The sequence below is a fragment of the Opisthocomus hoazin genome, chromosome 15 (genome assembly GCF_030867145.1).
Source record: "Opisthocomus hoazin isolate bOpiHoa1 chromosome 15, bOpiHoa1.hap1, whole genome shotgun sequence".
In the NCBI taxonomy this organism is placed as follows: domain Eukaryota; kingdom Metazoa; phylum Chordata; class Aves; order Opisthocomiformes; family Opisthocomidae; genus Opisthocomus; species Opisthocomus hoazin.
In genome coordinates this window covers 17723108-17740581 of record NC_134428.1, presented here as the reverse complement: position 1 = coordinate 17740581, position 17474 = coordinate 17723108, and the positions used below count along the sequence as shown (strand labels likewise).

The 17474-nt window shown below is 42.0% G+C and overlaps 2 protein-coding genes across 2 annotated transcripts; one reads left to right on the top strand and one right to left on the bottom strand.

Moving 5' to 3' along the window:
* Positions 1-941: 941 nt before the first annotated feature.
* On the bottom strand, positions 942-13351 carry PMS2 (PMS1 homolog 2, mismatch repair system component). Its single transcript, XM_075436742.1, has 15 exons — positions 13281-13351; positions 12744-12883; positions 12089-12175; positions 10894-10996; positions 9974-10157; positions 9308-9475; positions 7833-7930; positions 6986-7085; positions 6626-6710; positions 5987-6139; positions 4020-4932; positions 2685-2852; positions 2091-2191; positions 1737-1906; positions 942-1360 (listed from the first exon to the last, which is right to left on the bottom strand). The coding sequence occupies exons 1-15, from the start codon at positions 13298-13300 to the stop codon at positions 1217-1219; spliced, it is 2634 nt and encodes an 877-aa protein (XP_075292857.1). The 5' UTR covers positions 13301-13351; the 3' UTR covers positions 942-1216.
* A 291-nt stretch (positions 13352-13642) lies between these two features.
* AIMP2 (aminoacyl tRNA synthetase complex interacting multifunctional protein 2) lies at positions 13643-17438 on the top strand. The gene is made up of 4 exons (XM_075436745.1): positions 13643-13817; positions 15435-15641; positions 16174-16405; positions 16914-17438. The coding sequence occupies exons 1-4, from the start codon at positions 13686-13688 to the stop codon at positions 17297-17299; spliced, it is 957 nt and encodes a 318-aa protein (XP_075292860.1). The 5' UTR covers positions 13643-13685; the 3' UTR covers positions 17300-17438.
* The last annotated feature ends 36 nt before the right edge of the window (positions 17439-17474 follow it).

Genomic DNA, 17474 nt, shown 5'->3' with positions numbered 1-17474 from the left:
GGCCCGGCCCCTCAGCGACCGCGCCAGCGCCGCCGCCCGCCGGGGCGAGTCCCGCCGCGAGGCCCTGCGCGCTGCCCAGGAGGCCCCGCCCCGCGCCGCGCTGAGGGGAGCGGCCGGGCCGTTGCCCCGGGCCGGGCAGCGCGGCGGCAGGCAGGCCGGCCCGCCCCGAGGCGAGGCGGTGCTTCTGCTTGCGGGAGGCGGCGTTGCCCCGGGCCGCGGGGATCACGTTAATCGGGAGAAATCGCAGGTGGCAAAGAGCGGTTGGTAGACGACGCGGACCTTCCGCACTGCCCCTTTCTTCCCGGCGCCGGGCCCGGCCCCAGTTACCGGGAAGGCGCGGGCGGCGCCCGGCTGAGCCCCCACAGCCCCGCTCCGCACGCAGAGGCGCAGGGAAAGGGCACGAACAAAAAGAGATTTCTCAGGTTAGATCTTGGTCCTACAGAAACGGAAGAGCTCAGCTATTTGTTTTACTGATTTCTGAGTCAAAACCACATTTTTCTAACTATTTTGATCCTTCTGAGCGAGAATTTGGACTGACCTGATGGGCAGTGCCTGGCGAGACAGCTTTTTTCCATTCGTTCTCAGAGAGGGAAATCCCTGTTCTTTAAAAAAATATTTGGAATATGGATGCGAGCAATGCTAATTAAAGCTAATTATGCCGGATGAATTATTATATTCAAGCATTAAACACAGATGCCAGTAAGTTAATCATTAAATGAAATATTAATGCTTGAAGTAATTATCTAATGACACTCAGCTTTACTATAAATAAAAAAAGTATTTTCACTTGTGTATCATTTACATTTTTTTAAAAATGACCATATACAGGATGTATAAACACAGAAAGTTAATGTTTGTTTTACGGCATTACTAGAGACTTAAATTCACATTCCACTTAAGAATCAGTGTCTTTGCTATAAATGAAGTTTACCTACTCTTGATTTTTATATATAAACATTTGTATTTATTTTTTAAAAGTCTCGATTGCAAAAATAAGTAATACAGCAAACTGCAATAAAAGAAATGTTATTTACACACGAATTCCAGTATGTTGATATTGGTGCCTTGATGGGGATCACAAGGAAACCCTGCTGAATGCCTTCAAGTGTTACCATCTTCAAATTTGAGGACTGGCTACAGTCTCAGAAGAGTCATGATAAAAGCTCAGAAAATTGCCAAGAATTAAAATTGAAAATGTTAAGAAGCAGAAACTGACTTATTCTGGTGAAATCAAGTCTAAACTGACTATGTGTCTCATGGTGGGCCGTCCATGGGGGCAGTTCCAGGGGTGCTCGATCTCCCCCATATGGGTGACCAGCCTTCTCATTTCCGGCACGCTCAGTGCTGTTCCGATCATCACCTGCAAGCAAAGGCAAAAACCACCATTATTATTTTCTTTCTCCATATGGCTAACCGACACAGGTAAGAGCAGTACTTCAGCTACTACAGCAAATAAACACTGAGGCGTTGAAAGCAGAAGGACCTACAAGATGAGCAGAAGACAAAATACAGCTGAGTATGTTTGTTAGTGCATGAGTTTGAAACAAAATAAAACGACCAGAAATTCTTCCCAAGTTACACTAGATAAAAACACAAGGAACAACATGAAGGATATTCGCTGTTGATGCTCAATAGTAAATAAACTTCCCCTGCAATATATATACAGATACAGCCACCTATAATACCACAGAAATCACAGGATTTGTTTGACAACAAGCATCGAGTGCTGTACTTACAGACTTTCTGCAAGCTCGAGAAGCAAACATCTGTCTGACCCTGGAGGGCCTACACATGACTCCAGGGCAGTCACTTAGCATGAAGATCAGCTCATCTATGTCTTGTGGACCAAAAGTCCAGTTTTTGCTTGTTGGCAACGATATTAATTTAACTCTTTGAGTTACAGGACCTGAAAGATTTGCAATAATTAATAAAGAAGCAGAGCACTACAGGAAATTACTTGTTCTTGAGAGAAAAACTGAGAAACTAATGAGTATTATTTCAAAGTTTCTTGTAACTACCAAAAGCAATTTTTACATAACAAATGAAACTGTTGAACTTTTTTACTTCCAGGCATTCCAGCCCAAACTCACCATTTTCATTTATGACAAAATCAAACCCATTTTTTCTGAATATTTCCAGGTTTTCAATCAATACAGTTTCATTTACAGCTGTTAAATTGAGATTTTGAGGCCTGAAAGAGATAAAAATAGGGTACTGCATAGGCACATAGTGCAGACCAATTAAGACAAGTTTCAGAAACAATCTAGAAATACTAATACCAAGCTCTCTATTAAAACAGTTTGCTTTGTTAAAAAAAAAAAAATCTCACTACTGAACAGATCACTCCCAAGTGTTACTCAGCAGAGTTAAGTCCATCAGGCAGCACGCACTCCCTATTGCAACAGCAGTCTCTGATATCCTCGCTGTATGACCCTGCTTGCCAAACTACGGGTTGCCTTGTAAGCCCACTGCCAAATCAGTTTGACCACTGACTTGCTCCATAGCATGTATCTGTGGAATTTATTTTTCATGTGAAGATTGACTCTTTGAAACACAGAATATAAAAACCACTTTTATCGTGTTTTGAATGTGTGGAAATGCTACATAATATAACCACGGATAGCCTTCTGAAACACTGAATTCAACTTAAAGATTGTTATTGTTAAAACACTGAAAATACTTACACTATCAGCTTCTGACCTTGAAGAACGGTGTGTTGTTGCAACATCTCAAAGTTGTATTTCTCATCAGTAGCATGTTGGTCAATTATGAAAAGATCAGAATTCAACTTTGCTATTATAAACCCTAAATTGAACTGGCCAATGATTTCCATTTCTGCAAACATTTCTTTACTGTATATAGAAAATATAAACAGATTATAATTACACTTCATCAGTTATCATGTTAGACTGTAAAGCTTAAAAAACATCTTCTCCTCTGCAGAACACATTTTATATTAAAAAAAAAATCTCATTTAAGCAGGATACAAACATGAAAAAGTACAGTTATCTGGAATCTGACACTGACTGATGAGGCCATTTTTGGCAGAACACAATCCATCATTAAGACAGGACTTGTTCAAGATTCTCCCATTTTAAATACAGCCACTGGTAATAATAAAACTAGAAACGGGCAGTATGGCGATACTCCAAGTGAATGATAGGACAAGGGGTAAATGGACAAATGACAGGACAAGGACAAAAGACATTGGACAAAGGACAAATGATAGGAAAATGGGTAATGGTTTTAAACTAAAAAAGAGGAGATTTAGACTGGATACAAGGAAGAAATTTTTTATAATGAGGGTGGTGAAACACTGGAACCAGTTGCCCAGAGGTGGTCGATGCCCCATCCATGGAAACATCCACAGCCAGGTTGGACGGGGCTCTGAGCAGCCTGGTCTGGTTAAAGATGTCCCTGCTCACTGCAGGGGGGGCGGGCTAGATGGCCTCTAAAGGTCCCTTCCAATCCAAAGCATTCTGTGGTTCTATAAACAACACTGAAGGCAGCATCGTGGTTTTAAAGTAAGGCAGCTGACATGTCTGCCTTCTTCTCAAAATGAGAAGGCTTTCCTAACACATTTTTTTAGTCCATAATTAACAAATCATACACTTTTACTGTCCAGTGACCACCTCAATGTAACTTATATGTCTCAGCAAATTTCAAATTCACATGAGGGAGAAATATGAGTTATGCAGTCTTTTCAAAGTGTTCTTACCCGTCATGAAATTTGTTTTTATTCTGACTACAGTGCAAATCATAAGTCTGAGCTAAGCCAAATCTATGGTGTTTGTGGCTGCCTTTTTAGTGTCTTTTCTCCACATTCTGTTTGCACTTAGTTCAAACAGCTGCTCTGTCAGGTAAAATAACTTGTCAAATGGACATTTTAATGGTGTAAGTTAAGTAAAAGATATGTCCAAAACTAACAGGTAGACGTAAGCCTCCTGCCCACCCCCCAAGACAGGTCTTAACTATTTTCATTAATTGATGAATACAACACATTAAGAAGGTGAAAATACCTGATCTCTTTTCTTAATTCATCTTCTGCTACTTTATTTTCTCCAGGACTAATTTTTGCTTTAAATCTTCTGTAATTTTGTGTTTCTGTACTTTTCTGTTGTTGCTGTATTACCTTTTTTACCTTTTCTGCTAAAACCTTCATAGAGAATTCAAGTGGCACAGTTTTCTTTTTAACTTCCACCAGTACATCAACACTTGGCATATAGTTCCCAGTATTCTTCACTTCAGGACATTTACCTGCCTTGAAGTCTTCTGCTTCATTTTTAAAGCTTCTGCTTTTAAAACATTTTACTCTTGGGGAAGAACTATTGTCTTCTTGAGATAACTTATTTTGATTAGTCCAGTCATTCACTTGATTTAACTTATGTTCAGTACCCAAGACCCGAACATCACATTCCAGTGATTTCTCACTACATTCAACAGTTTTAAGACATTCATTTTGAAGTTGTTCTTCTGAGCTACAGAATTCTTCTTCAGGAAGATTAATTACACTTTCACTGTTGACGCAGCTCCCAGCTTCTGGTGTGCTACATCCAGCATCTGACTCAGAAGTGCTACAGAAACCAGAATCTGCATTATCTTCTAATTTTCTCAGATATCTGCTTGGAATTGACATCTTTGAGTCCATGTTACGACAACTCTCAGGCTCCTTACTCAAGACAGCTTTTTGAGTCTTTACAGTACTCAAAGTGCTATCAAGTGACATTTGTCTAGGGGAGCTGTGCTGCTGTTTTACCTTTTTAGGGCTTCGAAAATTACTCTCTGTCGTTTGATGGAGAGAGAATGACTCCCTTAATCTGGCAAGAGTCATTATTCTTTTTCCTTCACCACTTGGAGTTTCAGTCTCAGAGTCGGGCATCATTTCTACATGAGGCTTTTCTGTCTCTTTAGGAAGTGCCTTCTTCAAGTTGCCTAAAAAAAAAACCAAATAAAGAATATTTAAAGATTCTGAGTTAGCTGGAACCATGAATTAAATTATGTGCTTTAGTAAAGGGAATTAATAGAGAGGCAGAAAAATAGCAAATTTCTCAAAGGAGCCGTTAAGCTTCAGACAATGACTGAGTATGGGGCCAAAATACATTAATATCCAACAGACAAGCAGTTACGTCTTTAAGAAACTGAATGGTACTTGTGTGAATGAATTTGTAATCTCTTTTTAAACAGGAACAGCAATCAGTCCAATCAGCACATTTCTTTATATTATCAAGAGAGTTTAATGACTGAGTGACAATGAAAAGTGAATTGCTCTTACACTTTAATGGTCACTATAAAAGTCCTTCGGCAAGGTGGTAGGAGCTGGCACAATAGAAACTTATAGTATATGTGATTTGCAGATAATTAGAGGACTTCAACCTCACAGACTGTCAGTCTGACATGTATTTTACTTAATATAAAATAACAGTAAGAGTCAGGCTACAACCGATTCTGTATGTCAGTAAAAGAGGAAATTAGAAAAGGTTCTACTGAAAGAAATGAGGAGGATGAGGTGGTGTTAACACAGACAAACAATTTTGAAGGATTATACAGTCACAATAGAATCAGCAATTTCTGTAGTTATAATAAAAGAATCAAAGTTCAAAATCTAATAAAGTCTTACTCAAATTTCAGATTTTATTTATGAGACCTTAACCATTCTTTCTCAAGGACATTTAAATAAAGGAAACAAAGATCACTTCCAATATCTTTGGAGAAATCTTTTTCAAGCCTTATCAATTAATTTTGTGTTAATTTTTTCCTCATAAAGTTGACCATAAATCAACTTCACAACTTAGGGTCCTCCTTTATTGTCTGATGTCAATAACAATCTTTCAGTGTAAGCAATACATGAAAAATCTGCCCTGAAAGTTATGTCAATTAACAGCCAGACTTTTTTTTCATTTCTTCTTTGGGTTTTTAAAAACACATTTTTCCATTTTCAGATCTCTACCATATATCACACAGAACACTTTCACATACTGTGTCCTACCTGCAATGTCCAGAAGTTTCTGATTTATGTTCAGTTTGTTAACATCACTACCAAACATCTCAGTCAGAGAAGTTTTTAAAATTGCTAATAAAAGCTTTTCCTCCTGAAGTAAAATTTGTCTTTTGTCTGGAGTTACATTGATGTCAACACACTCTAAAGAAAAAAGAAAAAAATCTGCATTATAAATGAAAAATTAAAAAAAAAATCCACCCTTAGATCAAAGTTTTCTGCCCTTTCCATTTTTATTTCACCATTTTATTAAAACCAAAGCCACAGTTAACATTCACAGGACGTCTGGAAATTAAACTTTTAACTTTCTCAACATTCCAGGAAACAAAACAGAAGCTCATTCTGTGCAGTAACATGATGCAAGTTTTCTTGTATTTAAGCTAACAACAAGATAGCCTTTTTCTCATTACTTAATATAAGTTACTTTTGAGTACAGAAAAAGTGGAGGGGGGAAAATAGTGGAACCACAGCTAGATCCCATCTCTCCCTCACCAACTGTACACCAAAAAATCGCCACAGTGCAGGAATTCATACAGATAAAAGTTACAATATTCTCCACTGAGGAATAAATTGTATCTATTTGAAGCTATAGTGTTTACAGAAGCTACTAAAAAAATAGTCGTAACTTACCAGAATCTACACAAATGTTAAGGACCACAAACGGATACTGGTGCTTATTGTGTAAGTGATAAACTTCATTCACAAGCTTGACAACCTGCAGAGGTGGTGAAATAAAACCAATAAATGTTAGTACTACTCTCTTCTATTTCCCACTAGTATGTGTTATTTAACCCCATTTGAAACAATTAATGTACTAAATCAGACAATTGAGCTTTTGCTCACACAGATCGACACAACGAAGACAAAAACTTGAGACACAGGAACCTGCAGCATCAAGCCACAAATATACGTTTCAGCTACTAATCCAGTGGTTTTCAGAGAACAGCAAACAAGTTAGTGCTGGTGATGTTACAAATACAAAAACCTGACCTTTGCTGGATCACATGGACGTTGGTTGATAAAGAAAAACTGTCTGTCTGTTGTACTCCTTCCAACACCATGATCACAACGAGAAATGAAGCCTGTAATACTGTTGAATAATAATGTAACAACAGTAAGGTAAAATGCAGGAGCAAAGCAAAAGAAATTTTTCTGACTCTGAGCATATTTAATGGAAAAGCATTTTACATGGGGCTGAAAGAAACACTGTTATACAGCATCAGTAACTATGCATTTCCTCTCCCAGTTCCTCATCTGACAAAGGCAAGACGTTCAGCTCCCAACAGGCATCAGACAATTGAAAAAGCAGCTTGCTCTGATTTCAAAAGCAGTGGCATTTTTAATTTTTCTGCTCTGAAAGTAGAAGAAAGATCAGTTGTGAACTGTTATTGGTCAGATATTGACGCATCTGTTTGCCGATCTCATGTATAGTGAGAGATAAAAAAAGCACACTTTAAGAAAGTAAAGGATAATTTACATACACACATCGATACACATTCATCTCATAGCATTTCTCAGTAACGCTACTGAAGAAATACAGGTATGAACAATGCATAGAATTCATCCATCCAATTACTCAGGGCACTGACAAAGGTGACATTCAGCAGCAGATAACAGTAATATATAACTATCCAGGACACAAGGAATAGTAGTTCTGCTCTTCCCACTCATCTGACCAGGAACATCTCAGTCCTGAATTAACTTGTTAAATCAAGTCATGGTCTTTCCCAACCACACTGTTACTATTAACCACCACACTCTGGATTGGGTTTTTTGTTTTTATTTTGAGTTATGGTAAAATGCTACTGGCAACAGTGGTTTGTACTTTTCTAATTACCTATAAAGATTTTGTGGCACTTCAGAAGCGTTGAGTCCATATTCTTCACAAACAGCTTCACTGGGAGGTAGCTGAACAAAAGGACTGAGGCTCTGCAACTGAAAAAAAAAAAAAAAGGGAAGTAAAACATTAAGCATGTACAGATTTTTTTTTCTTCTATTCTGTTCTATTGTTATTTATTAGTCTTAAAATCTACATGATAAAATGGTGGGTCTTTTTGAAGTTGGCTGACAAAGTGAAATATTTAAAATACCCAAACCTACTAGAAGACAGCAGCACTGCTTACCAAGAAACAGAAACAATGCCTTAATGAATGGGTGTTCTCCTCCTTTGATATCACTACGTTTGCCTTCGTTATTTCACAGTCCCTTACTTTAAAACGTACATAGACAGAACAACAAAATGATTGACTCGGTTCAGACTCTCCAACTACATACATAGGACCTAATCAAGTTTTATGCAAAAAGGCAAAAAGAGTAACAGAAGTTTCTTTTGAAATAACAATAAAACCATTAGAAAAGATACGTTATTTGAATCACAAGCTGCCTATGTACAGATATGTTGATCACACACATTTTCCCAGACATGCCACTATTATTTTTCTGTCATTTCAGCACTTTCTACTGATTTTACATTTCAGGATTTAATATTACATAAACAGTCTATAAGCTAAACATTCTGTTCAGGTAACACTGAATTTTCAGCTATGCTTGTTGCTGTTTGGCAAGACACAGTTACATCTTCCATCTAGTCTGTCAGCCACGGCATGGACAGGCTGTGAAATCTCTACAGGAGCACTATGAAGGCACAAAGGAGCTATCACCTGCTCAATATTCCTGATGGTTGTAACACACAGTTGTAGGAAGGATGGTTTTATGCTTTTTTTCATCTTTGCTTCCTTCTAGAGGATAACCATTATTTTTATAGCTATTATTTAGAAAACATCACAGTGCACGCCTCTACAGGGGCTGACTGCAATCCCATTTAAAAGTTAACCAGAACACTAATGGGACTTAATTTCACAGGAAGAGGTTGCAAAAGCTAGAAACACCTCAGTTTTCTGTTCCCTAAGTAAGACTTTCACATCACGCCATTTTTAGGATTTTTTTTAAATTGCTTGTTCTTGTGACATACAGACCTTGGTGCCCATGCTGTTTTTCAAAAGCACAAACCTTCAGGGGCTTACTGACACAACAGCTCATAAGAGTGGCTTCAGAAAAGTATTAAGCAGTAACCCTAGCTCCTGAATCATTTCTCTTCCATCACAACATCTCTAAGCAGATTTAGAAACTTCAGGGCAATCCGTGGAGGCTGCACTGCTTCTCCTTTTTCAACCTGTAGGGTGTGCTAGAAGTCAACACATGCTCCATCCTCTTTCCGCTTTAAAAAGCTTCCTGCATCTCCTCTATTTATTAGGTATTAAAAATCTCTCTATACAGCTGTATTATCTCTGTTTTAAAGAATAAAAGTAATACCTGTTTTTGCCCAAATACTGCTCCAATGTTTTCCTTTAAACTAGGACTTCCAGCAGTGGATATCACAGAGCTTTTTTTCCCTTGGCCAACTTGATTAGTGCAGTTAATCCGCACTCCTTTTGAAACAAGACAGTATGCCTGCAATACCTGGACCATTTTTGCATATTCCTATTAAAGAAAAAAATAAAGTTCACATTTATATGCAATGCCTCTTTTTAAAACAAAAATATATAAAAAACATTCAATATTTGCAGGTAACACAAAAAGGGGGTGGAGGGGTGGGTTTAATTTTTCTTTAAATCTTTACAAACTAAATTAAAAAAATACATATATGAAAACAGTCTCTTTAAAAACAAACATCATATTTACAAGATTGATATTTAGTCATAACACAGCAGTCCCTGATTTTAAAATACACAAAAGTGATCATGATATTGATTATTTTCAAATCTGAAAATTTGAGAATGTACCTCTAAAATCAGCCACTGCAAAACAGAAGAGGAAAGCATTGAGGAATACTGTTTTCTTATTTGATGAAGATACAAGACAGGCATGAAATAGTCTGACATAATCAGCATATTCTACAGAGACCTGAGTATCATTCAGCAGTAAATAAATTCTGGGGTATGACACTCCTTTGAACTAATAATTTCTGATCTAACCTACCTTTTTAATGTTTCTTTGAAATTCCTTATGCCGCACCGGCAAAGTATAAAATAACTGCTGTATATTAACAGTTGTTCCTTGTTGTCGTGGAAAAGGAGTTTTCTGAGTAATTTTACCATTGTGATCAAACACCAAACGAGTCCCAACCTTTGCAGACTTGTGACAGGTAAAAATGGTAACATCACTAATGGAGGGAAAGAGGCAGCAGAATTACTCACCGAGCACTGCGTTTTCTTACCCATTCCTCACGAACTAGTCAGCCATAGAAACTACACAAATGCTACTGATTTAATTAAAACTAACAAACAACCACAAACAACTAAAAACGTACCTGAAGAGCAGTGTAACATTTTCCTAGCTACAATGCAACAATTTTTATTTGTATCCCTTTCATTTTTCTCCTGTAAAATGTAATGTTAAAGTCTCATTTTGTTGGATCCTACATCCCTCATACTAATCCATAACAGCAGAATATTTTTGATGCACAGAACTGTGTACAAAAGGTGTGCTATTTCAAATGTATAGTTTGTCTGGGAGGAGTTTAAATACAGTTTTAATGACTGACAGCCTAGCAAACACAGCACTTGGATATTATAGTGCTTTACATCAGAGGATGAAATGCTTACACAAGTACACAGTTCCACCCTGCAAAGATCTGCATACTTAAGTAATGCTAAATTTTGTACATAAAAGGACCAGTCAGGTGCTCAGAATCATAGAGTAATTTCAGATACTTAGAATAATTTTGGCTAGAAAGGACGTAGGATGCCATGCAACCTACTGCTCAGAATTGACCTAACATTAAGGAACCAGAATTTTCCAAAGCCCCATTTTATCAATAATGGTAAACTGAAAAGTTGGCTTTAGTTATTTTTTGTGCATATAGTAACTTTCTACTAAAAGAAGTTTAATATTAATACCTTAACGCACACAGTGAACTCAGAGCTTCACCTCGAAACCCAAATGTTTCAACATGTGTTAGATCAGAAAAATCTTGTATCTTTGACGTATAATGTTTCAGAGCTGGAAAAAGATATTTAAAATATGTATTTCACTTCAAAGTGACACTGGTTTATGCAAGTAGATTCTGCATGCGTATCAAGAAGCAACAAAATTTCTGTATTATTCTTTGTGTTTTACATAATTATTAGAGACAAAATAATTAAATACTTAATGTTTCCTTTCCCCTTTTCCTATAAGCAAGATCTCTTAAAATTCTTAGATACACTTGTTACTCTGTCCTTACACCCAAAATTCATACAGCATTACCAGTATACGCATTACAAGATGCCTCGGAGCAGTACACAGTATCGGCCTCTGCAGCTGATGTATCTGTCGCAGATTTTGCCCTGCAAGAAAATAACTGCAGTGCTGTGCACGGCATACAGTGGACAGGCATAAGCCTGTTCCACCCTGAGCACAGCTGAGGAAGGCTCAGTCTACACAATCAGAGCAGCACTAGTCACCAGGTAACAAACCGAATCAGTAGCAGCACCCCTGAACTTTCACTGTCCTGGAATAGTAGGAGAAAGTGTTTCTGATGTACCATACACACACTGTGAACACACAGTGTTACTGAGTAATAATTTAGGGTGAAAGAGATCTCTAGTCCTTACATGAAAAAAGGAATGCGAGTATTTCTGTTGCAATGGCTGGTTATATTTATCATACAGTATTGTTCCTGCTCTCATTTTGTGTGATTTACGACTAGCAAAAGGGAAATTTGCTTTCAGCAGATATTCAAGTTTATAATTCACCTCTCAAAAGCTGTCACCTTCACAAAGCTTGACTCCTTCAACAATGGCTGATGACTGAACATGAATGAATCTAAATTAACGTTTATAGGACTTTCTCTTCCATAATTATTTCTACTCTTTGTTCCACTTAAACGAGCAATCACATCAAAGACTACTTCTGAACTACAAGAACCGTAACCACAACAGCACTACAGGAGTCCAGTCTAGTTTTGTCTAGGTCTTGCAGGTCATGCACACATTATGTAAAAGTTGAGTATCCATTAAAAATTATTAAACTTAGGAAATTCGTTTAAAAAGAAGTAGCATTCTCCTGAAAATAGGCTTTCAAAATGTCCAAATATAAAAAGGTTCAACTTACTCAAGCCTTCAAAGTTTTCCTCTTCCACTCCACCTCCATTATCTGAAACCTCTATCAGTTCTGCTCCATGATCTTTAAGCTTTATATCTACAAAATTACATAATAAAGTCTTTTAATTCTCTCTGTTCATAGACAGAATTCAGCATTAATTTTGTACGTGAAGTAACTTTACCAGATAACAGTTTTCCATGTCAAGTTTGAACAACAGAAAAACCCTCATGGCTATCAAAAATCAGGGCAACCTAACACAAACCAGCCCGTACTTACAGATAGTTCAGCTTCATTGCACTTTTGCCCGAACCAAGGTTTTCCCAATTCTAGCAACTCTGGAAACTGCAACCCTGCCTTCACCCTCCGCTAGCTGGAGGCCACCGGCTAGCAGAGCCTAATGACCACTGCTGAACAGCCTACGTACCTTATTTTGTGGCAAAAAGGGCTACAAATAAAGTAACACAGACAAAATCGCCTTCTTCTAGGAGCCCAGCTGGAGCCGGAGAATCACAATGCTTTATTTATCTGAGGTATAAAATCGCTGCAAAAACGCTCGGCCCAAATAGAGAATATTTGCACAGATTCGCTAACATGCACTCTGAGGAAAAAGAACTACTTTCGAAGCTTACGACATTTCACGAAATTACAACGAAGAGCCGGTTACCAATGTTGGTCGCCCCAGCATCCAGGCTGTTTTCCACCAACTCCTTCACGGCCGTGCCCAGGCTCAGCACGACCTGTCCCGAGCAGATGCGATGGACGGCCTTGCGGTCGATGGGCCCGATGGCTCTGGCGGGCTGCAGGCTGGAGAGAGAGGAGGGACAGGGCAAAACACGGCCGCCTGAAGCGGGCGGGAAGGGCTCGCCGCGCCCCGCGCGCCCCTTCCTCTCTGGCGATGGGACCCGGGGGCCAGGCGGGTGAGACACCGGCGGGCCCGGGTGGCCGCACCCAGCTGCGGAGCACCCGGGAAGCGCCCCCAGGCTTCCCTGAGCAAGTCGGGAGGGGAGGCGGGAACCGGGAGGCCAGCGGCGGCCGAGAAGGCCGCAACCGCGCCAGCAGCCAGGGTACGGTACGGTACGGTACGGTACGGTACGGCCCGGCCCGGCCCGGCCCGGCCCGGCCCGGGGGAGCGCGGCCCCGAGCCCGCCGTCAGGGGGCGGGCGCCCCCCCCGCTCCAGCCCGCCCCAGTGCGCGCGCTCACCAGGGCACCGCCACCTCCATCGGAACCCCCAAAGGACGCGCCGGGCTCACCCCAGGACCCTCGCCCTGCAGGCTCCGCCCCCGCTCAGTCATTGGCCGCTAGAGAAAAGTGCCTGCCACTCCTAAACAAGTTTACAGCTCCCTTGGCACCGATTGGTCGATAGCACCATCCAGTCAGAACTGGCAGCTGCACCTTTTGCCGTATGGAGACTCGCTTGACAACTCGGTGGCTCCCGCCGGCCAATAGAGAGAAGACAAGGAGGCGGTGCGGCAGCCGCCAGCGCGCATTGGATCGCGGCTGTGTCAGTAAGGCGGCGTGCTCCCGTCTGGCCCAATGGGCGCAGCGGGCGGGCGGGCCCGCCGTGGTGCCGGGAGCGGAGCGCGGCGCGGGCGAGCGGGCGCCGCCATGCCCATGTACAGGCTGCGGCCGCTCCACGGGGCCGGCGGGGCGGTGCTGGCGGAGCCGCTGCCCACCTGCATGTACCGCCTGCCCAACCCGCACCGTCGCCCCGCGCCCGCCGCCGCACCGCCGCCGCAGGTAGGAGCGGCAGCGGCGGCCGGGCCTGCCTGGCCGGGCGGCGGGAGGCCTGCGCAGGCCGCGGTGCGGGGGCCGCGCTGGGTCGGCGTTCGCTCCGGAGCGGGGGGGGGGGGCGGGGAGCAGCCTCCGGCATCGGGGAGCTCACGGGGCAGGGTCCCCCAGCTTAGGCCGCGGCAGCCCCGGCACAGCGCTGGCTGCCGCCCGCTTACCGGAGGCTCGCCCGAGGGTCCGGGAAGCTCGGCTGTCTCGGGAACCTCGGCTCTGCCGGGCCCTCGCGGGCGTCTCCTGCCGAAGGGCCGCCGCCTTCGGAGCGCGCTGCCCAGCTGCGGCCCGGGCGGCCCTGTCCCTTCGGCCGCCTCACCGCGCCGCGGGCCCGGGTCTGCCTTTGCCGCCGGGCAGAGGCGCGTCGCTGGCCGGCTCCGCGCTCTGGTCGCAGGGGCCCCTTTCCTAAGGGGAACCCGCAAAATGCCACGCTGCGTTAACGGAGCTGATGCCAGGCGCTCTCGGGGTCGGGGATGCTGCGGGTTCCTCCAGGCTGCTCGTGGCCCCGTTCAGCTTGGCGCCGTGCCCCCCCCCCGCCGGGCTGCGGCTGGAGGTGCGGGGCAGCGGCAGCCCCGGGCGGCACCTGGCAGGAATGCTTGGCAAGAGGCGCTCCCAGCGCACAGCAGAGCACTGACTGCCAGCCGCCTCCCGGAGCGGTTTTCATGTGACGGAGCTGCGTGCTAGCCAAGTGACGGTCGCTTAAGAGCTGCTTCCATGTCTGGTCTGTGAGAGTGCTGCGTAAGCGGCTGTCGGTTCCCGTTGGATGCCTTGCTTGTTACCTCTTTATCCGTTAGACCCAAAGAAGGGTGTCTGGTTGATCGGTTGGGTTTTGTTAATCCTTGTTCAGGATAATTAAAAATGGATTATCTGTATAAAGATTTTTCTTTAACCTTGTTGCAAGTTTCTCGACTTAAAACCTCCCCCAGCAATATATCTTTCATCTTTTTTAAAAGAGGCAGCATTGTAAGATAAGAGAGTTGTAAGATAATTGATAACAAGAAGTTGCATTGGGATTAACATGTAACAAAGCCTATGGTGTTTTTTGCTCCATAGCTCATATTCTCTGAAACAAGGAATGACTATGAAGAGTGATTTGATGTGATATGCCGTCTGTCCACACCTGCAGGTGTTTTTACTTTTATTAACCACTTGAATTGTCAAAAGGTGTCCTTGTTTGGCAGCCTCAGCACAAACTCTGTCAGCCTGCTCCTCTGGGCTGGAGAGCCTCCTGACAAGCTGACTTGGGTTTTTTGGGTTTTAATTCAGCACTTCACCACTAACTTTAAGTTTCTCTGGTTGTGGTCTGCTTTTTGTTACAGAGTTTGCTGTAGCTGATGGTTTAAAAGTTAATCGGGAAGATTTCAGAGATTTGATTAAATAACCCATCTCTCACCACGTTTATACAGACAGAAGAGGAGAGACAGCTAACAGACAGGAGATTGTGACATTCCATGGCGTGCCAGTTATCTGAATGTGTTCAGAGTCGTTTGGAACTTACTGTCAAGTGAGCTGGGGACCGTTGTGACACCGAGCTGAGCAAACATTTGCGTGACCTTGCTTTTTGCTCTCCTGTAGGAAGACGCTGACCCCTCGCTGCAAGCACTTGAATCCCGCCAGGAAGAGATTCTGAAACGCTTGTATGAACTGAAGAGTGCTGTCGATGGTCTCTCGAAGATGATACAAACCCCGGATGCTGACTTTGATGTAACTAATATCATTCAAACTGATGCATGTTCTCCTCTGAGAACAAATGGAGCAGATTTAGATTTGATGCTTGGAAAGGTAAGTTTAGTTGAGCACATACACTGATGGGTACGTTCTTTGCTCTCAGATTTTTGGGGTTGGAAGGGTGACATTAAAACCTGGGACACTTGGAATTCAGTGTACAAGTCTTATATCCTTACAAATAATCTACAACTACCACTTCATTTGGGGCATCCAGATTACAGGTACACACACTTATAAATACTGAATCCTATAGATTCTCATTTGGCTGTAAGCCCAAGTTAGAATGGTTAATTTCGAAGTTACGACGGTTGGTTTCTTGTTTGTTACTAAATGAAAATTTTAACTTTGGCTTCAGATTACACTAGAATTTACCTCAGTCGTGTTCTTAAGTTACTGTTGAGGAAGGAAGATGTTTAAATGTTTAAACAAGTTTTAAATGTCCAAAATTGAATTATTTGAGTATTATTAGAATTTCAGATATACACACGCATGGCTACATACATTTTGGTGTCAGATGAAGCCTCCACTACTTTAAAGTCTGATCCGTAGTGTGTCTTATCTGCTGAATGTCTTACTTTCCATTCAGGATTATGGTGCCCTGAAGGATATCGTAATCAATGCAAGTCCTTCTCTGCCTCCGCTGTCATTATTAGTACTACACAGTCTGCTTTGTGAACGCTATAAAATATTATCAGCTGTTCACACACATTCATCGGTGAAAAGTGTGCCAGAAAACCTCTTGAAATGCTTTGGAGAGCAAACGAAGAAGCAGCCACGTCACAAGTATCAGTTGGGGTTTACTCTTATTTGGAAGGATGGTAAGAATGCAGTTATCTTCATCAATATTTTACAATAGGTGAGAAAATGAAACTTGTGCTATAAAACCTTGACGACAGATGCTTTGGTGTCTTTGTGCTGATGATGGATACGTACTGCAGATAACATTTTTGCTCTTTTTATAGCTGTGAACAATGATGGGAACAGAGTAGTAAGATTCTTGTTTGCGGTTACTGCTCTTAAAACACACATGGGATTTACACAGTTGTTTGCACCCACGGGATTTTTTTTTTATAGAAGTGTTTGAGTTTCTACAAATAAGTTAGCTAGAACAGAAATTAGGTGGGAGATTGCAAACTACAGCCCAAAAACATCTCTTTATCCCAGGTTCCTGCCTTTGTCTTAAGTATTTAGACTAAGAAAACTGAAAATTGTTCATCGGGTTAACATTAAGTGTTGCTGGCATCACAAATAGAATACATCATAAATTACCATTACATTTAACTTCTCTACCGTGTGGTGTTCACTTTTTTCTTCTCTTAATTTCAGTTCCAAAACCCCAGATGAAGTTTAGTATTCAAACAATGTGCCCTATTGAAGGAGAGGGGAACATCGCTAGATTTCTCTTTTCCCTGTTTGGCCAGAAGTACAGCGCAGTTACTACAACTCTGATTGACAGCTGGGTTGATATAGCCATCTTCCAGCTAAAGGGCGGCAGCAGTAAGGAGAAGGGAGCAGTCCTGCGCTCTATGAATGCTGCCCTGGGCAAGACCTCATGGTTGGTGGGAAATGAACTCACCGTAGCAGACATTGTTGCGTGGTGTGCGCTTCAGCAGACAAGGAGTGCAAATGCTGCCCCAGCCAACGTGCAAAAGTGGATGAAGTCGTGTGAGAACTTGGCACCTTTCAGCTCTGTTATGAAGCTCCTGAAGTAAGCCTGTACTCATTATAATGGTGTAATGTTAATCTTGCTCCACCTCATGCCTGCTGTAGTGGTGTGAGTCCTTTCTGAGATGTTTTCAAGTACTACAGTTGGACAGAATTCTAAAATCCAATAAAACCATTATAGCTGCCTTTTGGGTGTGACCTTCCTCTTTTTGTAACTGTGTA